Raw genomic sequence first — 25,926 nt, forward strand, 5'->3', positions numbered from 1 at the left:
ACTCCTTTCCCATGAGTAACTGTATTATCTTCTATGGAATATACAGCTCAGTAAAAAATTTTTAATGCATGAATATGTATAAATATGTATAAACATATATAAACACGCATAAATATTCATAAACATCTATAATTATTTATGAAATGTGTACATGTCCTTCTTTCTTCTGTAAAATTAGTTTTCAGTGTAATAGAAATTATAATAGTAATGTGAAAACATAAAAAATAATTAAAGGAATAATTTTCGCATTGTTTGCTTTAGAAAAAAACAAGAGAAAAAAGTAAAAAAAATTGCTAATACATAATTATGCATAGTTTTATATATAATAATACATAAATAATTTTACATTTTTTCAAACTTGATTTTTTCTAAAACAAATAGACAATGCGAAAATTACCTTTTTAATTATTCTTGATATTTTCATATTACTATTACATATTATTTCTATTACACTAAAAAATAATTTTACTAAAGAAAGAAGAATGTATAAACATGGACATATTTCATATATAATTGTTTCATATATAATTTTATGAATATTTATGCCTGTTTATATATATATGTTTATACATATTTATACATATTCATACATGAAACATTTTTTACCGGGAACAAAATGCAAAGATTTCGAAAAAGTTCTTTTTTTAATACGAAAAATAAGTGTTTCGAATTTCTAATATTTTTTTCATAGTAGTAGACAGTACAAAATTTTTAATATAGTTTTTAATATAGTTCATTTATCTTAAATATAGTAAATAATACTTAATAAATTAAATTTTTATTACATATGGCGTATATACCGGAATTACCCTACATTAAAATATATTAAGAATGCAATAAAGATTAAGCATTTTACGTTTACATTAATAAATTACATCGTTTATTTGCGAATGCATTAAATGTATGATATGATATTGTTATTATTTTGAAGCGGATGCAAAACAAGATTGAAACGCATATATATTTTGTTGACCGAATTTAATAAATTATATTTATACACACATTTATAACTTAAATTGTGTTGGCTCTGAAAGACTTCTATTATTATTACTTATTGATTTATTTATTAGAGTCTAAATTGACTTATTGTTTAATAAATTATATTATTATTACATGAATTTTACATATCGTTAATTTACAAAATTACATTATGTTGTGCATATTAACTTCTACATACTAAATATATAAAATACTATCAAAGTTATCAGATTGAACTCAAGTCGATACGTTGTTAAAAGTGTTATAAATAAAAAGCATTAAAGACCTTGAAACCTAGTATAAAGATATAATATTGTAAGGATAGTTATGTCATAGTTGTTTATGTTCTGTAATAATACGTAGGTATAAATAAAAATTCTACAAAAAGAAAGCAATCTAATCTAGATTATCTATGTGTTTATTCTGTCACTTAATACTTGTTAGTTGATATGTACATCCTTTATCTTCCAATATAGCACCTTACACTGACCTTACAGTCATATTTCTAAAATTCTTATAAAAAGTATTAAAACACGTTTGTGTCTCGTGCGGCAACAATTAGTTCAATTTGACCGACTAGTTCACTAGCCAACGACACGGAAATTATGATAAAAACGCTACAGACAGCATTAACACCGTTACTGATCATTGGCTTGTTCTGCAATTTGGGCTTGTTCGAATATCCTCTTGGATATTTTAGGCCATATCTCTCTTACTTATATACCTTGGCCATATGGAGCTTGTTTACATATTCCGTTTACTATCCAATTTATATCCCTCATTTGCATAGACTATATGTTTGGATAAATATCATAACATTGATCAGCACGATTACGTTGATACTTGTTAGCTTGTTTCGCTTCAAGGTAAGAGTTTTAAAATGTACTTTCTCAATCCCTAAAACTACTTGATTTTTTAAAATTTCTTAACTTTGAATAATCATTTTTTGTTGAGAGCATTAAAGGAGTCTTGATCTCATAATTATAGACAAATACAAATTTATGTTTATATTTATTATAGTTTATTATTTATTATAGACGAGATATGTTTGGTAAAATTAATATTTGTATTTATATTACTTTTCTAAATTAATTTTTAATATAACTTTTTAAATCTTATGTTTTAAATATTAATCAAATTTTTTAATAACTTTTTATCTACAATATTTCTTAGACACATTAACAATTTTTTATTTAAATATAAAATTATAATAATAATTTCTTTTTATATGTCGCATAATCGACTAAAATGATTTTTTAAAGGAAATGAAAATGTGTTTACATGAACTTTCCATAGTAGACGACACATTGGAAGCACTTGGTATGCCAAAGAAATATCAACGATTGCGTAACTGGATAATTCGAATAATAATCGGATGGATTGTATACATTTTTTCTGAGTTATCAATAACTTTTTATATGTTTTTTCTTTATAACATTGACATAAATTTCAATCAAATTTATACAATATTTGTGAACTATTACCCTGCATACGTAATTATCTTAAATACTTTGATTTGTGGAACTATTATTGGGTTAGTATATATATATATATATATATATATATATATAAACATATATATATCTAAACATTTATTTTGTAAACTATTTTTTATTACATCTCAATCTTGATTGAAGGCTCTAAAGAATAAATCGTAGAAAGATAGAAAGCCAATGTGAGCTAGCACAGGTTGTTGGTGTGTAAGAATACTATTCAGAAATAAAATAAATTACAGACATTTCGATTCTTATTGTTGAATTATCTTCAATATACTGTGGTGAAAATTTTTCATATAATTTTTTAGAATTTCTACGTAATTGTGCTGCCTCACATTGGCTTTCTATCTTTCTATTTTTTATTGACAGTGTGTGTCGAAACGTTTACAGTCTGAAACACGCTTAAAGATCTTTGAAAATTATATTTAAATACTTTACGATATGTGTAAACTTTTAAATAACTTTTAAATAACATTTTATCAATATTAGCATTGAAATTGTAAAGAATACATCATGATCTAACCTAAATGAAAAAATAAAAAAATTTTATTCTATTATATATATATATATATATATATATATATATATATATATATATTGGGTATGGGAATAAGTTTCCGTCCATTACAGAAAGATGTCGTTAGTAGCATTGCTCGTGTGTTTGATAGAACGGCAAGACATGTTTTTGAAAGGTGTGTGTCCAAACTTTTGAGCCCAATAGATGGCATTCGTTCGAAGCCTAACAAAGAGTAACTTTTTTTGCGTTGAAGATGTCGGAATTTATTCCAAAAAAGCAACATTTGCGGGAAGTTTTACTCCATTATTTTATTTTAAAGAAAAATGCTGCAGAAACGCATCGTTTGCTCGTAAACATTTACGGTGAGCATGCTCCATCGAAAACTAGTTGTAAAGAATGGTTTCGGCGATTCAACAGTGGTGATTTTGACGTGCGTGACAAAGAACGCGAAGGTGCACCGAAAAAATTTGAAGATGCAGAATTGCAAGCATTACTCGAAGAAGATTCGTGTTTATCGCTCGATAGGTTGGCAAAAGAGTTAAATGTTGATAGATCCACTGTTGGAAAACGTCTACACGCAATGGGAATGATGCAAAAAGAAGGAAATTGAGTGCCAAATTGAAAGAGAGAGACATGGAAAGACGTTTGGTCATCTGCGAGATGCTTCGTCAATGACAACAAAGGAAGGGTTTTCTACATCGTATCGTAACTGGCGATGAAAAATGGATCTACTACTAATAATCCTAAACGCTTAAAGGCATGGGTGATGCCAGGTGAACCAGGTCCATCAACGCCAAAACGAAATATCCATGCTTCGAAGATTATGTTGTGCATTTGGTGAGATCAAAGAGGTATTATATATTATGAGCTGCTCAAACCGTCCGAAACCATTACTGGCGATCGTTATCGGCTACAAATGATACGTTTAAACCAAACTTTGAAAGAAAAACGACCGGGACAATAGGCACAACAAGCTGATTCTGTTACATGACAACGCTAAGCCACACGTTGCAAAACCGGTCAAGAAATACTTGGAAGGAGTAAAGTGGGAAATTCTGCCCCACCCGCTGTTCACCGGACATTGCCCCTTCAGATTTCCATTTGTTCCGATCCATGCAGTCGGCCCTTTCTGGAGAACGATTCAATTCTTATGAAGGTATCAAAAAATGGCTTGATGAATGGATCGCTTCAAAAGAACCAGATTTTTTTCATTCGAGGAATCCATTTATTACCGGGAAGGTGGGAGAAAGTTGTCGCTTCCGAAGAAGCATACTTTGAATAAACTCACTTATATAGATTTGTTTAAATAAACACATCTTTTTCATTTAAAAAGGGCGGAAACTTATTCCCATACCCAATATATAATATATATATAGAACAAATATATAAAATATATTAAAATAGAAAAAGTAAACAAATTCTAATTCAGACTTTAACTTATTAAAACAATTAAAATATGCATTTACAATATACATCTCAATTTTCCATGGGCATATATCCATTAATTTTAATGAAAGTCATATATGACTAAATCTTTTTCAGTAATAAGATTGGAATTAAGTTTTATATGAATACATCACCTAAATACGAGAAGCGCTACTTGACGGTCAAAATTAAATATGTTGAATACATATACTTATTCTTACTTAAATAAATTTATTTCAGAAACATGATTGTGCGCCGTTACTGACGTTCTGAGAGAGAATGTTAGAGATCCAGGTTCTCCCACCCGAAGTAATAGTTGCTTTCCATTTACATAAACTGAGTTTGAAGTAGCTGAATATTTCATACTCGGATTACTTGCTTACTTTGATAAAAAGTACGAAGTAATAAGAAGGAGATCAAACTCAAACGACTAGTCACGAAAAAGATGGACTCGAAACACGGTTTCAGAAAAGCGCTATAGACGAATTGATCCGAGTGCGTCTGTCGGAGAAAACTGTGAACTATAAGAGTATTTTCCAACAGTTTGTATATCGTATGCGTGCGAAATATTCTGTGGTATATAGGGAAGACCGGGGCTAATAGATTCATTTTTCAGTTTCGAATTTTTACAGACAAAATTACGAGACTTATCGAAAAAATGAATTCTATACCAGTTACTATATACATTTGACTACCTAATAATATTTTAATAATAAGGGGAAACTGATAACTAATATGAAAAAAAATGCATTTTTCTAATGCATTCCGTCTTCAACTCAAGCCCCGGGATCAGGGTAATTCGACTAACAATAAGATTATTAAAATAAAGATTAATGTGTTTTACATCTTTGGCTACATATTAATAAAACTTTTATAAAAATATATTTTAAACACAAACATTCGCTTCGCAGGGCAAACAATACTTCTTTTTGCAAAATTTATTCATTTTGTGTAAAAACACGTCGAATAAGCCTAGTTTTGGACATAAGGGAACTAAACTTATAACATTTACCACTGAGGAAAATCTCTTTAAAGGAATAAAATTTTGAATAAGTATTATAAGAGTCGTCGTTATCGACTCACTAAATGAGTCATATAGTTCTATGCTGTGGTTAGTCTACTATTCCTGTCCGTTCATTTTTTAAAAACATTAACAATATACGATAACAGAGATACATAAACAAAAAAAAATCTGTTGGATTTTATTAAGTAAGATTAGAGTGTTAATTACATTTACTATCTAAGTATAAAATCAAATAGTTCAGACAATCATATACGATAGTAAAACAAAAACTTTAAGAATAAAAATATTTACTTAGGTGTATGCGATTTTTTAAAACTGTGGCATAACTTTTATCATAGATGCGTTCGCAACAAGACGTTACAGCAAACTTAGCGGCAGTCATTGCCGCGTGCTCAGATACGTTTACGCATGTCTCGCGTGTTTTGTTTTTAATGTAATCTCGATTATTCTACTTACTCCTATATTCAACCCCTGACTCCGATCTTTCCTACATATATGTGACTTGTGACCACGTGACAGTCAATACTTCTAACTTTTCCCGCAAGGTACTAAAGGCGCAATGGCACTAAAATCACATCGTCTCGATTTTCCATGGGCAGGGAGAAAGACTAAGGAGATTACATTCAGTCTAAGTCCTCAGAAAGGCGATTTTGTCTGCGATAAATCTTTCTTCCTGATAAAGATCTTCTTTCTTGAAGATTAATAGCAGACAAAATCGCTTTTACTAAGTTAAGTTATGTTTATGACACTTTCCTCGCACTCATTATGCGCAGGACTGCCAAATTCACAAGTGCTGCAAGTGTCGAGAATCTTAACTCAAAATGTAAAATCAATCCATTTTTATTAACGTAAGTGGAGTTTCCTTAGTCTGCCTGGATTTTCCGAAATCGTGTTTTGAACCCATTTTCAGATCTTGAATTTGGTCTCCTTCTTATTACTTCGTGATAAAAAGTTATCACATGCTAACACCGATTCATCGATAACTTCTCTTTTAAAGTGAGTTTACGAGACTCACTATAGCACACAATCTCGATCTTACGCAGATTGTGAGTAAAAATTCTCAGTTGAATCTTATTTATCAGTAAAAGGAACGCACATTCAACAGAGTTATATTATGACATTACAAGTGAGAATTATCTGAGAATTGATGTAGATAGAAAGTAACTATTATTTTTCGTAATAAGTTTATGACAGTTTTTTAAGATTAAATTTAGGAGGATTATTAATATTTTAGATAGATTGCGATGAAAGTCCGGCAAAAACGGCGCGCAATCATATTTCTGAAGTGAATTCATTTAAATAAGAATGCGGATATGTAGTTCATCATCTAACTTTGACAGCCAAGTAACGCTTCTCGTATTTATATAAGGTACTTTAGCCGAATGAGGTCCACCTAATTTATTTTATTTTTTTTTTTAAATTCTATTTATGGGGATATTGAAATAAACTAAGTGAAAATCAAATCTTCATTTCATTCACTCCCCAAAAATAAAATATATTGTTTATATAGAATATGTGTAAATGAACGAAAAAAAGTTTTATTAAATTCTAACATTGGGCCTTATTACATGCATATGAATATAATAAGGCCCAAATAAAAAATAAATTAAAAATGACAAAGAAAATAAACATTTTCTTTCTGTTCTATCTATATGTATAAATCTGTTTTAAGATGATTATTATTAATCATAGAAAGAAAATTCCTTAAGACTTACTCTATTCTTAAATATTACAATTATCTTTAATTTTGTTGATATAATAATTAATGTTTGGAAATTTCTAGTAATTTGAATGCAATTTCGGCTTTTTAAAAGATAGCAACATTGAAAATCGTTATTTTCTGGCGTAAACTTCACACATAACAAACAAATAATAATAACTATAATAATAATTACATATGTGGGCCTTATTTAACACGTACATTGTATAAAAAAAATGTTTATACTTATTTCAAAAATTAATTTATTAGTTATTTTCTATAGCTAGGAAGTTTAATATTATAAGAAATTGTAATAAATTATGAAACATTGTATATTGATAAATTTTGTGGATTGTTATAAAAATGCATACTAGCCTCATACACAAAAGTTTTTGTTGTATTAAACAAAACACGTGTTGTTACCGATTCCAATTCTTTAATTCTTTTTTATCTATTTCCTGTGATACATCTTTTAAGCATATACTGTAAAGCGTGTTATATGCTTTTAAGCATATAAGTAAAGCGAGTTTTAAAATAATAAATTTAAAAGTGGACTTTATTTCGTGCCTGGGCCTTATTCGGCTCAGATACCTTAAATAACCTTTTTTATTTAATTCAGATACACAAGCTTTCTATTTCATCGAGTCAATGATGATCTACATGTACTCTGGTCTGATCTGTCCAAAAGTAATACAGAAAACAGAAGACAAAACAGATTCATCTTTGTACATCAGTCGGTAACAGAAGCTAAGGATCACAAGCAATATATATGGATTATAATGTAATTTTTTAAAAGAATTATTATATACAGGGTACTTTCATAACTTACACATCAGTTGCCTATCTGCCTATAGACAGGGGCACGCTTTACTGGTAATGCAGAATAAGATTAGATCGCAAGAGAGTTCGGCGGGGAGATTAAGTCAGATATATTATTTGTATTATTAAATACATATTTTATACCTTATTATTGAACTTTATTATATCAGAATGAAATTCAATTTCTCTTGTCTCATTCCTCGTCGGACTCTCTCTCTCTCTCTCTCTCTCTCTCTCTCTCTCTCTCTCTCTCTCTCTCTCTCTCTCTCTCTCCCTCTCTCTCTCTCTCTCTCTCTCTCTCTCTCTCTCTCTCTCTCCTCTCTCATCTCTCTCCCTCTCCCTCTCCCTCTCCCTCTCCCTCTCCCTCTCTCTCTCTCTCTCTCTCTCTCTCTCTCTCTCTCTATAGTTTGATTAATTATAATAATTACAATTCAATTATAGGCACGTCCACCTACAGCTATGCTTCATATCACAGAAAATAAACAAAGTATTTAACGTACAAATGTCGCTACAAATGTTATGGTACTTTGTGCAAACTATAACAATATTAACCCATGTGTATCGGAAGTCACATATGAATGCAATGATATGGACACTTCAAATTATTATCAACACTTTGTATAATTGTTTTAATTTTATTCTGTTTAATATCCTTTTTCTTATTTTAAACTACATATGTCAAACTGTTTATTACAAGGTATAGTAGAATAAAAACATTAATAGTTGTTTAGAATAATAAGCGCAAGCAACTATTTTCCAACAATGAAATTACACATGTCAAAATTTTCATTAGAACAGCGCTGTGTAATCTTATTTATTGGGTATAAAATTTTCAACTTTACTATAATTTTTTATATTGTATAAAAACAATTTCAGATAAATGAAACAGAAACAATTCTTCACAAATTATCCAATTATAATTTCGATGAGGACTTACATGAACAGGTAAATAATTATAATAAAATTTTATTTATTATTTATATATTATATTTTGTATATTATATATGGATGTATAATCGCCATTAAATATCAAAATTCTTTTATTAACGTAAAAGGGACAATATAATTATTTTAATCAATACAAAATATTTTCTGTTTGTACCTTCCACCTTTTCTCATCTTTCAAACAGCGTAGGAATGCCGTGATGAAACAATGTCTCGTCTCTTGACGCAATGAAATCGTCGACCCATTTTTTAACAATAGCTTCATTTTGAAAGTACGTTTTGAAGATACTGCATCGATCGAAATAAGTAATAAGACGGTGCGATATCTGGAGAGACGATATCTACATTGATTGGGGAAAGATTTCCCATTCAAGATCATAAAGTCAAACAAGCGCTCTATCTTTAATGGGAAATTTTTTCCCACTCAATATATTCTCCAGACATTGCGCAGTCTGATTATCACTTATTTCAGTTGATGCAGCGTCTCGAAAACACACAAAATAAAGCAGATATCAAGAAATGAGTCGATGACTTCATCATATAAAAAAGATAAGACATTCTTTTGCCACAGTTTTTATTATTCGTATGATGCCTAAAAGTAAAATATAATAAATGTAAATAGCAAACATTTTGATTAAAACCATTGTATTGTTTCTTTTATATTAAAGAAAGTTTATAGATAATTAATGACAGGAACTCAATTATACACCTAATAGACTTTTAACTTTACAATATTTAACTTTAGTAGTAATTCAAGGAATTTCGAACATCTGTATAAATTTTATTGAATGATTATGTAAAAATTAGGATATTGTAAAACAGCAATTGTATTATACTCTTATGCATTTTAGGATACTTGTGCATATTACATACTAACATTTAGTGGGTAAAATGGTAAAATACCTTTAAAATGTATCTAAACAAATACCTATATAATACCTATACAAATACATGGAGTGAGAGTCGGAGGTGAGAGTCATGCACCCCTGAAGTAGGGGAGAGAGAGGAGGGTAAAAGTCGCTTCATGTTAAAAATCAAAACCTATGTAGAATGATATTTAATATTGCATGTATAGCAGAAACAATGTTATTTTTCAAACTTTTTTTTGTTAATAACTTTTTAGAAGGTGGTCTGTTATACTGTACATTTATCGTAATTATTTATTATCTAATAATCGAATTGTTCACAATGATGACTCCTCAATAATTTTTAACGGACTGATTATTGATTCCACCTAGTAAACATTAATTGTCTTTAAGATGACTAAAAGACGTTATAAAATTATGTAGGATATCCGAAAAATTGTATTAAAAGACATCTTTAAGACGTTTTTAAATCTGTCTTTTAATCTATCTTATTACACATCTTTTAGAAGTCTTATAAAACATCTTTTAGACATCCTGTATGACATCTTTTAAACGTCTTTTACACATAGTATCAAAGTATTTGTAATAATTGTTCTTGTCAAACTATTCGTTGGACAAATTAAATTAAAATTTTTTAGATTTGTTTATGAAACTATTATATATACTCACGTATGTTTTAACTATACGTCAGCTTTTTGACAATATCTATTGACCAGATATGTCGCAGTTATACTATTATACATCTATAAATATTCAGGATTATCGAAGAAACAGTTTCCATACGATCGCAGAAATCAAGCAATACTAGATGAGATACAGCTTTGAATGGGTGACAACTTGAGTGCATCGTGAAAAAGATCCCGAATTCAGAAGAATCTTTTTTTTTATCATAATTTTGTCGTGTATTTTGGAATATGATGCTAAACACTAACATTTATTTTAGCAATAAAACTGAATTAATTAATTTTTTCAATAATTATCTGAATAGTTTTCCCAATAATCTAATAATAGATTTTCTCAATATTACGCGAAAAAAAAATTGTAACTGATTAATTAAATAGTTTCACTAATAGTCCACTTCCGTAAAGGAATGTTTCGCGAAATAAATACTATGCATTTTGGGATATAAAATTGAAAATAATTTATATAACTTTTGCCATTATTGTTAATATACATGCACAAATATCATAAAATATATAAAATAATATACTGTCAAATTTATAATAATAATATAATGTTGAATTATGTTCAATTTTAATTATTAATTTTAATTATTTCCATAGATTGAGTCCAATTTGAGTTAATTTTAATTATTTCCACTGATTTCTCTTAATATGCCATTAATTTAAACAGAAATAATTGAATTAAATAATTTAGATATTTTATTTTTGATTCAAACTTAGTTTACTATTTACTACGTGTATGCAATAATACAAACACAGTTTACTTTGAAACTAAAAAATGGATTGATTTTAATACACGTTGAAATTAAAAATTATAAAATGTTATTTAACTTAAAGGTTGGGAATTGTTTCTGTGATATATATATAACAATATAGCATAATTGACACTTTATAATAATCTTAACTTTTTACATACATTTGATAGAATTTATGTGACCGTCCAAACTATCATAAATGATACAATATATTTAACATTTAATAAATTATTTATTTCAATTAGATTTTACAATTTATATTGCAAATAAAACAAAAAGAAGTGAAATTTGGCATGGGACTTCTCCATTTTGGATATAATTTCGTTTGTCAGGTACATTCTATATTGATTAAAAGTATAAGCGTATGTAATAGAATGTATACATAGAATGAGTGCAAAAAGTATTCATACAAGGAAATTTTTTACAAAAAAGTCTTATTTGTAGAAAATTAACATTAAATAGCAATTTTATACAATGAATATATTTTGTTCTAACATAAACAAACGAGCTTCGCATGTATTCTGATTTTAGAAGCTAAATCTCGACTGTACGAATACTTTTTGGACATCTGAACAATTCAATTTTTAATTTTCGTTTATTTTTGAGATGATATATTTTCTATAATTATATATTCTATAAATACACATTTTTTTGATATATTATATATAATTTTAAAAAACATACAATCTATTTTATACTTTATGAATAAATTACTAATTATTCAGCAAAAAATGATCGTCAATTAAATCGTCGAATCGACATCAAATTGGTGTTGAAATCATCGTATCGATTCGATATCAATTCGATGACTCATTTTTTGCTAAATAATATTTATTTTTAAAAATAAAGTTTTTTAAAAAAATATTTTTTCTGTACGAATACTTTTTGCACTCACTGTATATATAATAGAACAAATACTTCAATTTTGCAAATTACATTAAATATCTAAATGACAACGTAATATTGAAATCATTTCTTAATTAACTGCATTTGTATATTTTTCACTGCTTACAATTTCTCAAAAGCTTTTATATTAATTGTTCTCAATTCAAAACAACTTTATCTATCAACTATTATCATTAAATATAATGAAAATCATTTTTTTTCAGTCGTACAATGCAATTTTATCTATCATGGTGACTTTAATTAAGGTATATAATAGACCGCCTATTTATTTATAGAGTAATGTATGAGAAAAATCATTTAATTATGGTTTGATATTAACCAGATGTGAAGAGCAGAATTCCAAAATGCATTTTGTTCAAAATTTCATTTTTTTAGTTAAAGATGGCGTAGTGTTCAATATTGAAAGACTCATATTATAAGCTACTCTGAGATGTTCAGGAAGCATTTTTTTTATTGTTAATTTATATGCTGAAAAAACATAAATTTACAAAAACATACATTTTAAAGTGCATTATGTTCTTTAACTAAAGACAAACAAAATGCATTTATTTAACATTTTTAGTAATTGTTTAGCAATTTTATTTAATATTTTACGTTCTATTAATTGTGGCATTGTTATTTTCTGCAAAGTGTGTAATTTTTTTGTAAGCGGAGTTTTTTTTTCTTGTTTTTTGAAAATTACAAATTTTGGACAAAACGCAAACAAATTTTGGAAGTCTGCTCCTCATATACATATATGAGGTCTGTAAGGTCCCAAAAGTATCCAACTTCTGAATATATCTGTAGGATAAGTTGAAATAAAGAAGAGAGCGTATATTTGTTCATTTACTTTTGTGAAATTTAAGCTTATTTTTCGTGTAGTATCACTTGAACGCGATTAGGTTTAGGGAGATTGCGATGCGTGTGCGAAATCATATTCGGGAATGCTCGGATGAGTTCGGAGCCCGGCAAAGGAAGAGCGAAGAGAATGGAAGCGCGACAGTCGAGAACGAGTAAGCGAGCGTGTCGTTACCACGTATGCGAAAATCTTTGTTAATCTAACAGTTAATTCTTGTTGTGTGTAATAAATGCCTCTCTTTATTCTCAACACCACACGCCTCGTGTAATCGAACTCCAGACAAACCAAAACATTATCCCACATCTTTGTTCTTGGGCATTCTCTCTATATTGTAGAAAACAAGCATTCAATATTTAGGGGGAATCTCGTGGAGTACCTTCACCAAGCGGCACGACCTAAAAGTTCAGTCGGCAACAGTTGAGCATCGAAAGTTCGAGCGTCGCATTTCACAATGACCGAGCTCAATGAGTTGCGTGTGTATAAAATTCATTCCACGAGTGTACATGCAAAATCAAAAGAATTTTTTAGTTGAAGTTGACAATTCGAAAATCTTTTTGATTTTACTTGAGGATCCTCTAAATATGAAAGACTGTTTTCCACAACAGAGAGAGATGCCCAAGAACAAAATATATGGAGAATTTTAATATTTGGATACTTTTGGAACCTTGCAGATCTCGTATACAGGCTTCATATAATTAAATGCATTTTGATTAAACCAAACAAAATTTATAACAAATTCAAGATTTTACAACTAGATAGTTTGACATTATTGATTATATTATAAGGATTATATTATATTATATTATAAGGATTTGTTTAATACTTTTCAGTTGGGAATAATAAGTTATATTTAAACATACGTAACATTATTAGAATTCTGATTAATGTTAATTTCAACGCACTGCAGCAGTTCGATTATTGTGCTAATCGACGCAGGTCGAGCGAACATGCTGTATTGATTTATGTCATGCGTGTAATATCCTGTAAGTGAAATAAAACAAAGGCAAATTTTATCTTCTTTATTATTTGATGAACAACAAAGAAAAATATCATGTGCTTCATGCGTATCTTGAAACGAACCTGAAGTGATATGTGCTATGGCTCACGATGTCTTTTTTTTTTATCCGTCTTTGGGATCCAAAAGCGACGACTACTCACTGAGCATTCACTGAACAAGAAAGCATTAATATGTTTATTTATTATAATATTCGTAATGTAAAATAACTTCTGGGCAATCCAAATTTCTATATTGGGCAGAATCACAAAAATTGCTTTTTTCTGGCAGGAAACGTACGATCAAATAAAAAAATTAATTTTCTTAAAAATAATACAATATATTTGATGATCTTTGATATTGATGATTCCAATTCTGAGCATAGATTTATGAAATCTGAAGCCTTAAACGTAATATCAACAACATAAATAAACCATATAGACTCATGCACAGAACTTTTCTTTATCATTACCCAGAGCTAACATGGACATAGAAAGTTTGTAACTCCTTTTTGATTTTTCTTTTTTGTTTGGTTTTTTAATTTATTTTTTGTATTTTTTTACTCTTTTTCTTATTTTATAATTTTTATACTATTTTATATCTATTTTTTAATTTCTTTGTATATTTTTCAATATTTATATTTTTTAAGTATATTTTGATTACACACTGGTAGGCAACACTTATTATGGATTATTATAGCTATAATGACATGATTCAGAGAAGCTTGTAAGATAGCTATATATTATATTATACTCTTTACAGTTAATCAATAAATGAATTATAATATATTTCTATTATAATATTATTGTAGAAAATGACGAAGCATATAATTAAATATTCGATCGTCAACGAGATAAAGTATATTTCGCTCAGTCCTTTATTACCGACAGTGACATCTTTTATCATAAAATAAAAAGTTATGTTATCATAGATGGTACTATAGAATGCTGTATTACCTTTTCTTCCCTATTTTCCATAAGTTATTTCTATTATAAATGCAAGACCCAGCAAACGAGAATGGATTGAAATGTGTTGTCTGAGTTGTTACATATAAAAGCCGCATATGTTTAATTGCTATGTGCAACGAACATCAAATCTAATCGAATAATAATATTCGATACAATCAAGAAAAATAATAAATTGCTCATAGACACAAACACAAATGTCCGAACATTCGCATTCGATATTCGCTGGATGTATACGTGGCTTTAGATTAAACATACAAGCAAATTAGACTGACTCTTATATTTTATTCACCTACGTATACTTATGACGAGATATAGAGATTTCCGAAGTTGATAATAAATGCAATTAATGCATAGATATAACAAATCACATTCAGTCCGTGGATGCAGTGCGCAAATGGCGGAAAGCAAGGATGGCTGATGCCAATTCAGAGACTGTTTGTGACATCGAGATCAACGTCATTAGTCGGCGACCTAGCGCGTATCAGTAGCCATATATTTAAGCATGAGCCATCAATGTGACACATATACATGCGACTCATACTTAGATGTGTAACTACTGATCGCAGTAGACCGCCGACTGACGGCGTTGATCGCGATGTCGTAAACCGTGCCTGAATTAGCATCCGGAAAGACGGTTATGAACGTGAAAATGACCGAGAAAATAAGCCTGCTCGTCGAGCAAATAAACATGATTGGTTTTTACTTATGAATTCAATCAATCACGTTCAATCACTCGCGAATAGGCCATCTATCATGGAAAAAAAATCAGAATGTATTTCGATCGGAACTATTGTTCTTTATTCATATTGTATTAGGGCTATTGTGTTTACGGAGTAAGACAATCTATACGCTGAAGAAAAAAATTTAAGATAAATAGTATAAAACCTTAATTATGAACGACCTGAAAAATAATTTTCTTAATTATGCCTTTATATATATAATAATTACTATTCCATAAGTTCTAAGAGATATCTTAGAAATGACTGGAAGATATCCTATTTGTTTCAGATGTCTTTAGAATATCTCTAAGATGTATTGTACACATTTACTTTTTTCGGAGTAAGATATTTTCTGAATATATCCTATACGGAAAGTGTATCCATGATTTAGTTATTATAATAGACTGATGATATCGTAATGATATTGAGATATATTTCGTATGTCCGCGATGATTCCAGTATATTCCATAGATTTCCATTGCTGTGTGGGAATAAATTAGTAATATGGTACTAATTTCATGATTTATTTATTTTGTAGACATGTACATATGTTTAAAACTTAATAATACTCGATTTTTCTTTAAAACTGATTTTAATGATATCATCCGAGTTTGATTATCAATAGAAATGATAACTGCAGAGGAAAAATTGTAATTTTTCGGCAATATATATATAAGATATTAATGTATATATTGTATGATACGATATGTATATATGATATGTAATTAAAAGTATGCATACTTATTTATACAGCTTTTATATAATAAAAAATCGCGAATTTAATAATCATCGAAATATTTATGTTAATCATAAATTTTTATTAATTGTCAATAAAACGTCATCGTTCTTCAATTATCCCCGGGTCTCTCGGGCCCCATTGATAGTCACGAAAATTTGCCCAGGGCCGAAGGTCTTTAATAGTATTTATCTTGTCGGTGATTTTACTAAGAAGGGAAAAATGCGAACTCGTGAGTGCCTTTTCAAGAGTTCGCATTAGTTCGCACAAGAGTTTGCACTATTAAAAAATGTGGCTTATTAGAAAAGTAATGTTAATTAAAATAAAAATAGCATTTATTTTTTTATTAAAAAAAACATGTTTATAAATACCTGAGTGTATTTTTTACTTACAGAGTTCACACAAGTAAATTTTCGATCAACGGTCGATTCTGGCGCAATTGATAAGAGCCAGCAGCTCTGATATTGCATCCAATTTTCACCGGATTTAGAACTTGAATAGAGACCGTTACAAAATATTATATATTATCGACGATCGGTATGCCAGTGCTGCTCTTATGCGAACTTTTGAGCTGTTCTCAAGTGCGAACTCTTGAGTAATTGTGTCACTTTTTACTTTTAACTAAATAAAAATTATCACAAGTATATATCACTAAATATGAAGCAGAGACATGCATGCACACAATATAAATAGTACAGATTCACATGCAAAACGACAATTTGATGTAGAAATCGATCAATTTATCCATAATATAGAAAGAAAAATATAGAAAGAAAGATCAAAATCACAAAATTTAAAATATCTTTTTTATCGTCGAAACGATCATAACGATTTTTTATACGCAGATTGGCAAACTAAAAAGGCAAATTCTGTGTGAAATACAACTCTTACGATCTAATAGTTTTGTCGTAAAGCTCAATACGAATTTTTACTCTTGTAGGTGGCCTTACTCTACATGATTAAAGTATATGCACAAAAATAGCTATTATGAACATAGCTTTTTATCAAAAATTAAAAAAAATTAAAAATACTTATTTTTGGTACGTACAATTATTATTTATCTGACGACAATATTTGCTTAGAACAAAAATTCTACAGCTTATAGGTACAAAATGAAATAATCCCGCTATAGAGACGACATACAGATAATAATATTATGCAATTGAATCTATGATTAAAAGTCTAGAAAAAAAATTTTAATTTATAAAATAATATTAAAAAACTTTATTTTAGACCGCATATGTGAGAACACAATCAATACTAGAAATTAAAGGCCTCTATAATGGTCGAAACTGGTTCTTTTAATGTAGATAATTTAATAGTAATTCAAGATTTAATTTTATATATATATATATATATAATAATGGCTTAATCAGGCATCATATTATAAAGATGTTAACATGTTGAAAAACTGTTAATAAAATTACGAAAAATATTACCTCGGCTGGAAGTCGAATCCGGATTTCTCTGTATTCTCTACGAGCGTCCTAGCCTTTACAATAATATGTTTTATTTTTTATAAACGTAAATAAAGGTACAGATCGGTAAAAATGAATAGTATTACGTGTAATAAGTAAAGGATTTTACAAGAGATGGCGCTGCAGTGTATTAGATAAGACGTATGTGACCACGTTTGCACGACACCCTTAAGGTTTAATAATATCTGTAATTATGAAATTGACCATAGCTATTCCTCTGAAGAATAGGATGATGACTGTGATTGGTTTCTAACTACGGATGTTATTAAACCCGATTAAGGGTGACCGTGTAAACGTAGTCTGCGTTTGAGTGAGACAGAATGTTAATACTAGAAATTGAATTGAAGCTATTACTATTGTATTATCGATATTTTTATAAATAGGATGTTGCCACATGATAGTCGGAATTTCAGGAAATGAAATTTCGAAAAGTAATATGACCAATCAGATTATAGCGCGTTATATATGAACACGATAAACTTAAATAACTAATTAGTCATATTATTTTCCTGAGACTTTATTTCCGAAATTGTGGAAAATATAGTCACAGTACCTAGAGACCAAACGTCTGCAGTTATTTGAAAAGGATAGTAATAAAAACGTAGAAAAGGACCCAATCTCACAGTTCTCTCTCATTCGCGCGCAAAGAGAATAAGAGAATGAGAAAGGATGTGTATTCTTTTATTCTTTTTCTATATGAATTTCTTCCTCCACTCCTCAAGCTTAGTCTAGATAATATATACTATGTCTATGAATAGGACACTGCTGTAACATTTTCAGAAGCAATAAAAATAAATAAATACTTATACTGGAAAAACTTTTTGCCTCATCGAGTTCGCTGTTTGTTGTGACAATTTGTAATAACAAATGTATAATAACTTGTAATTGCCACTAGAATGCAGTGCTTTTTTTATAAAAAATAAATCCCTATTCTATATTAGTAGTCCTTTTATATTACCAGCTTTTATCCTATATATTGGGTCATCTAAAAAGTATCCGCGGTTTTTTGTCACTAGATGTGTTGACCATCAACACTATCAAGTGACAAAAAACCGCGGATACTTTTTAGATGACCCAATACTTACATCCTACAGTAAAAAGATAAACAACGTATATATAAGAATATACCATGAATATAGTATTCTATTTTTTTTTATTTAGTTCAATTTTTTATTCTATACTATTATATTATATACTGCGGACAAATCTTTGATCTTGATATTGTGATTAGGATGATTACTTAATCTCTAATGCAGTAGAAGCATTGTGTAGTAATCGAGAGAATGAGCATCGATGACATGTAAAGCGAATTAATCCACTAAAATTACGCGAATTAAATCAGATCGAATATATGATGCAAAAAGGATTGACATAATTATTACATAAACCAAATTAAAAATAGGCAAAAGTCCACGTAGCTATATATATGTATAAACGCGCATGCAACACAATCGATTGCGCTTCGAAGACCGGGTACGTTTTGTTTTTCGACAGTATGAGAATTTATTTGCTCGCTATTCGCGCTATGGCGCCACGGCAGTGCTCGATGAATATCGGTTTGTATTTGTTTTAATAGATCGCATAAATATTTTCTTCATCTGCACGCAACGCACGATTTATAGTTGACGGTATTTACGTATTCGAAATATGCGTGCGAACAACAGCTAATATAAACTACAAACTACGCGCGGTGCACGTTATTGATAAACTATTTTCGCGACACGAAAAATTGGAAAATGAATTAAAAAACTATTAAGAACACTTGATCGCCTATCACTTAATAGTTAGATATTAATAAAATAATCAATTATAAAAAATATATCGATTGCAATATAATGTAAATTATTTGTAATTTTTTTATAGACGTTGAGAACAGTTAAAAATATTCATATATATATTAAAAATTCTATGTTAAAAGATGTAATCAATGCATGATTTCAGAAGAAACGTTCGATTTTATTTCATGTACTAATAAATTACGGAGATAGAGAATTTGACATTTCAAAATGTTATTAGATGATGAAGTCTATAGCTAGAATTCTTGTGCAAAAAATTGATTAAAAAGGAACATTGTAACACACATATTGCAACAGGGATACTGCATATGTCAAAAATAATAGCTACTCTCAACAATTAAAAATTTTTTGATGAAACTATTAGGTGTTGGAATTAATTCGTAGCGTTTTTAATGAAAGAATGTTATTTATTTCACATGAGCATTAAAAAATACATTAATGAAAGTACTTCCCATCACTTGTAAAACGCTACGAATTAATTCCAACACCTAATAATTAAAAAATAAACAATGTACATATATTTTTTTATACAATCACACACAATCAATTCTAGTATTTACACATTAAAAATAAATATATGTATTTATAATTCTTTTATTTTCCTGTTTTCATCATTTTAATGTAATATTGACTACGTCCAGAAAAAGCAGCTTTACAACGGTTGTAAAAGTTACCATGCACAATAAATTGTATAAGCATAGCACAAGATCGCTAAACCAATAATCATCCGACAAAAAGTCGCCATATTGATTTGTATAAGATGTTCATTGGCACAGCAGTCTTATGCTATGCTTATTGGTTTAAACAAGAATATGCACTTTTTCTTTTAAATCCAGTTTCAAAACTCATGGTTAACTCTTAACCGTGAGTTGTGAAACTGAGCTTTATACATGAAGATCCGATAAGGAACTAAGAGCAAGACCAATCAAATTAAATTTTACAACAGTTGCAAAGCTATTTTTCCTGTCGAATGCAATCATTAAAATAATTTGCTGATTTTGTAAACTTTACAGTGTTAAAAACCAAATATTATTTTGTAAAATGAAAAGAGACTTTTATCATATACAAAAAATTATCTTGGCAAATTTATTAATAAATATTAGTTCGATTACTGATACGATAATCTTCGTTGCATATAACAACGAATTCAACATGCGCAATTACTTCATAAGCAACACATTAATCTGCACAAGTATTTTAAATGTTACATACGAGAGAATGTATATATAATTTGATATTAATCTAAAAACTTCATAACACAATGTAATAAGCGTTACAATATCAGCCAACATTATAAAAAGAGACAGGAGTATCGCAAATGGCATGTCAAAGTCTACAGCACATTCTAGTAATATTGTAGTGACATTGCAACATTATTGCAGTATTACTAGAATGCTTTATGCTGTATAGGCTTCGTTAAAAATTGTGATAAATTTTTGTAATATCTATTTTTTTTACAGATAAATATATACAATTATATAAATAATTATATAATTTTATATACATATGTAAGGTAAGATTGCATATGTAGGATAAGAATATGCACTTTTTCTTTTATGCTGTATAACTTGTACAAGAATTCGAGTTTGAACAGTATAATGTTGTATAAGCTATTCTTCATAATTTGAACTAAAAATTTGTCAAATATCAATTTAATACAAACACTCATTTTTGCAGAAAATTTTATAAGAAGATAAAAATGCATATTCTTAGGTAAGTATCTTCTAAAAAATATGCACTATAAAAAAAGTGTCGCTTATTATAAAAATAATATTTATCAAGATAAAAAAGCATTTATTTTTGATTGAATATACATTTTTACAAATATCAAAAGTATTTTTTACATGTAGAGTTTCTATAAATTAGTTTTCGACTGATCCCAGCGCAATCGGTATAGGCCTGGAGAGAGTAGCTTTGACAATAAATGCAATTTTCAGCGGATTTAGAATTTTAATACAAAACGTTACAAAATATGTAAGCTATCATCGTTATTATCATCTATATCATCACTATTTTTCAAGAGCTGAATCAAGTTTTCAAATGCGTGCTTTTAGGCTATCATTTTTTTTTACTTTTAATATAACTTTAAAAACTGTTAGACTATAGATACCCAGCAAACAAGAATGGATTAAAATGGATTGAAATTTTTTTCTATTCGAATACGTATTTTATACTATATATATATAAATAGCGAATACTTTTTTTGGATTTAATTGGATTCAATTAGATTCAATTGGATGCAATTGGATTGAAAAACTACATTTCCTATTCGAAATTTTGAATTGAACAGTATTCACAATTGTGTTTGAGAGCACAGAAAAAGCTAATATTATTTTTGGATTGAAAAGCATAGAAATATCCTCCATGCAATTCCTATAAATGAATAAAAATGCATTCAGAATTGAAAAGTATTCATTTTAACATTCGTGAAACAATATTTCTGAACATCTGAATCGATTTCAATTCATTTCAATCCATTCTCGTTTGCTAGGTATTAACAAGAAAAGTTACCCAGTTGCCCAATTAATTTTGAAGAAATAACGATTAGAAGTTACAGTATTCTATCTCTTATTAACTAAAATGAATGCCATTTGCTCGTTTTGATATCTGCTAGAAAAATGGATTCAAAGTCCGTTATAAGCGGCACCGAAAATGAATTAAACATGACATTTTTTTCGTAATTTTTTTATTTTTTGGCTTTTTCTGCATGCATATGAGTAATATAAGTAAGTGAAACAGGAAGGAAAAACTTAGGTCTCGATTCTAATGAATGTTGAACATTTTTTCCCTCTTGAAATTCGAATTTTGGATATGGTGCACTTATAAAGTTGTATACATATGTATATGAATGTATGTACGTATAAAGTATATGTATTTTTTTCCTAATTATATTTTCCTCCTTATTATACTTATTATACTTATTTTCATTATATTTTTGTTATTTTAATTTGTATTTGAGAGTTACATATATAATTATCAAATTTTATTCTTTAATTATGTGATGGTAGTGGTGATGCGTGTGTGTGTGTGTGTGTGTGTGTGTGTGTGTGTGTGTGTGTGTGTGTGTGTGTGTGTGTGTGTGTGTGTGTGTGCATTATGGTAATGTATAAAAAGAAAAATGTGTACTTTTATACACACATACATTTACAACTTTATAAGTATACCACATCCAAACGTAATTCGAACTTTGAGAGAGATAAATAAAAAAATGTTAACACTCACCATTAGAATTGAGACTCAAATTTTTTCTATTCCACTTACGTATTTATATTACTCATACGTATGTAAAAAAACCACAAAAAGTAAAAGAAGTTATGAAAAAATGTCATTTAAACTCATTTTCGAAGTCGCTCGAAATGGACTTTGAATTCATTTTTCTAACGAATATAAAATATTCCGAAGGAATGGCACCCATTTTAGTTAATAGAAAATAGAATACTATAACTTCTAACCGTTATTCTTTTTTAAATTAATTGGACATCTGGGTAACTTCCCTTGTAAATAAATATATCATAAATACAGAGTAGAGACAGGTATATACACAATATAAAAGAAATAGATTTACAAAGTAACAATTTAATGTAAAAACAATTTATTCGTAACAAATACAATAAAAAAATTATTAAAATCACAAAATTTAATATTAGGAGTGTGATTTAGTTTTGAAAGTTTTTTTTTCTTATAAATTGATTTATTTATACAAGATAATAAATGAATACCTTAATTAAAATATTTTCCTTCATTTTGTATAAATATTTTAATATATATTTGTTGCAAATAATCTTTCTAGCGAATATGAAAAAGAAAAAAATATTTGTTACACTTGCAAGTAAGTTGCGATCTCTATATTTGCAAATGGAATTTATCATTATGGCATAAGATTAGTATTTGTAGCAAATTTTTTCTCTCCAAGTAAGTACATATTGCAATTTATTTAAAAAATGTAATCATTAATAAAATTAGTAAAATAAAATAATTGATCATTATGAGCAATTATTATAAATTATTAATAAATTTACCGATCAATAATTTAATTAGAAATAACTTTAAAAAAAATCAATTTTATGTATATATATATATATATATATATATAGAATATTTTTATCTTTTATGCCGAAAAAATAAATTAGGACTTATATAGCACAAAGCATTCTAGTAATATTGCAATATTGCTACAATATTACTATAGAATACTCTGTGCTACATAGGTTTCAACACTCTATTTGTAATATCCTTGCTGTCTTTTTTCATCGTAATGTTTGCCAATATTGTTTATTACAATACATATAATACATACATTAGAGCTTATAATGATATATATGATGTATTCAAAAAAATTTCGGGACTGACACTATGAAAAATTGAATTTTGCAGATAAACAAAATTTTATTTTTTAATTTTCAAAATACATTCCTTCTCTTTCTATACACTTTTGGCAACGTTATTTTTTATGTAATCTTTGGAAGGCCTCCTCAAAATAGGAGTACTTCTGGAATACTCCTGGTTTTTACAGCTTTATCAAGTTATTCTTAATAAACTTATATTCCCGAAACAGATCTCTTTAAGGACCGCTTTCAGTTTTGGAAAAAAGAAGAAGTATAAGGCCAGATCCGAGTAGAATGGATGATTAGTACAACCGATTTTTTACTAAGAATTTTGTCACAATAATCGACGACTATACCGTGTGTAGCGTTATCGTGCAGAAAGAATCATTTTTCTGACTTGTGTATGTGTTTCCGGTCTGACACTTGGCGGATTTTTTTCATAAGACAATCCATGATCTCGCAGGAGAGTCACAGTTTGATTCTCCGGCACCATCACACGAATTTGTGGTGGATGAATCCTTACAAATTAAATAAAGCGACGAACATTGTCTTCACTTTCGATTTTGTTGCTCATACTTTATAGCCTTTTCCACATGCATTTCGTATCATTATGAACATTTTTGATGAGCTTTTTTCACATTTGAAACAGAATTTTATTGCGGCTCTTTGTTTCATGAGACTTCCACATTTTTTGTGCCAAAAAATTCGTGACAAGCTAATAAATCTTAGAAATTTGAAATGTGCATTGCACATGAATTGCTCGATAGCGACACAAAAATATGGAAGACTAACGAAATTTTATTAGAAATTTTTATATTAACTAGTCCTACCATTGCAACATTGAAATTAAATGGCGCTATTAGTACGTCCAAAAAAAAATTCAGTCCTGAAATTTTTTGAATGCATCGTGTATATTACAAATAAATTAGATTCATGTTCGAACAATATTGCTCGAACTTTACAATGTCATAATATCACTAGATTGATTTACGTTGTATGGGAGCAGCAACTTCTGGTAATTGGACGACGCTGAGCATGAAATTTTCGCGTGACAAATATTTGATTTTACGTTTAACGCTGGATTATTCGACGCACGTTATTACCGTGTCACGCATCATTTGCGAATAATGAACATTTCCATACAATTCATAATATGTAAATCATTACTAGTAAAAAACGAATTTTTTTGCACAGTAATAAATAATTAGTGAATATTAAATTATATCAAATTAACATCTTTATCAGATGTTCTTATTAGAAAAAGATCGTTGATACCGACACATCACTTTGTTTTTTGGACAATACTTCCTAAAGAAAAATAAAAAATAAAACTTTTAAGACATAAATGCAAATTAGAAAGTGTCTTCTATTAGATAATATAGTAATTTTTATAATAATATTTTTATAATTTGCTATTTTGCAATAATTAACCTTCGTAAGATAAGTAAAAATTTCTATTCTTCTTCTTTAATTATCATATATATAGGGCATTTTCCGTGAAGCGGAGAAAGTCCATTTTACATGATTATTGGACCTTTTAAGTGACCTTTTAAGTGACCTTTTTACATGATTATTGGACCTTGTAGCGCGGAAACGGCTCATAGGATCAAGTTGTGCCCATTGAGACATTTGTTCAGAATGAAGAGAACTACAACATATCTAATAATATATCCTTTTTTCATAAAATTGTTATAAAATGGTACATTGACTCACTTTCTATTATTTATAAAAATAAACTATTTTATAATATAAAATCAGTAACAGCAATACTCTGCAATACTGTTTGATAAATGAAGATATAGTATATTCTTCCTCACTTGCAGAATTTCACTAAAAAATGTCGCTACCCTTCTTATAGCGTCACTTTGATTAGGTCTCTCGTAAATACTAAATTCAAACTTCAAGTAAATAAAAACTTCAAATTAATTACTAATTTTATTAAATGATAACTTGAATTTG

At 28.5% G+C, this 25,926-nt stretch overlaps 1 protein-coding gene and 1 long non-coding RNA gene across 3 annotated transcripts; one reads left to right on the forward strand and one right to left on the reverse strand.

Annotated features, from left to right (window-relative positions):
• The first annotated feature begins 396 nt into the window (after window positions 1–396).
• LOC147908086 (uncharacterized) lies at window positions 397–13,869 on the forward strand. 2 transcript variants are annotated; one of them, XM_087411218.1, is made up of 8 exons: window positions 397–1,844; window positions 2,241–2,512; window positions 7,759–7,920; window positions 8,400–8,655; window positions 8,835–8,903; window positions 11,453–11,539; window positions 12,317–12,358; window positions 13,782–13,869. In XM_087411218.1, the coding sequence occupies exons 1-8, from the start codon at window positions 1,584–1,586 to the stop codon at window positions 13,803–13,805; spliced, it is 1,173 nt and encodes a 390-aa protein (XP_087267344.1). In that variant the 5' UTR covers window positions 397–1,583; the 3' UTR covers window positions 13,806–13,869. The 2 variants fall into 2 exon arrangements, with proteins under 2 accessions (XP_087267344.1, XP_087267343.1); XM_087411217.1 differs by lacking the exon at window positions 13,782–13,869 and having other exon boundaries at window positions 12,317–13,241.
• Window positions 12,475–17,363, reverse strand: LOC147908087 (uncharacterized). The gene is made up of 3 exons (XR_015546669.1): window positions 15,203–17,363; window positions 14,032–14,119; window positions 12,475–13,932 (listed from the first exon to the last, which is right to left on the reverse strand). It is a non-coding gene; the product is annotated as an uncharacterized LOC147908087 (long non-coding RNA).
• Between the last annotated feature and the right edge of the window lie 8,563 nt (window positions 17,364–25,926).

Source organism: Acromyrmex echinatior, chromosome 11, assembly GCF_024713525.1.
Source record: "Acromyrmex echinatior isolate Ae372 chromosome 11, ASM2471352v2, whole genome shotgun sequence".
Lineage (NCBI taxonomy): Eukaryota > Metazoa > Arthropoda > Insecta > Hymenoptera > Formicidae > Acromyrmex > Acromyrmex echinatior.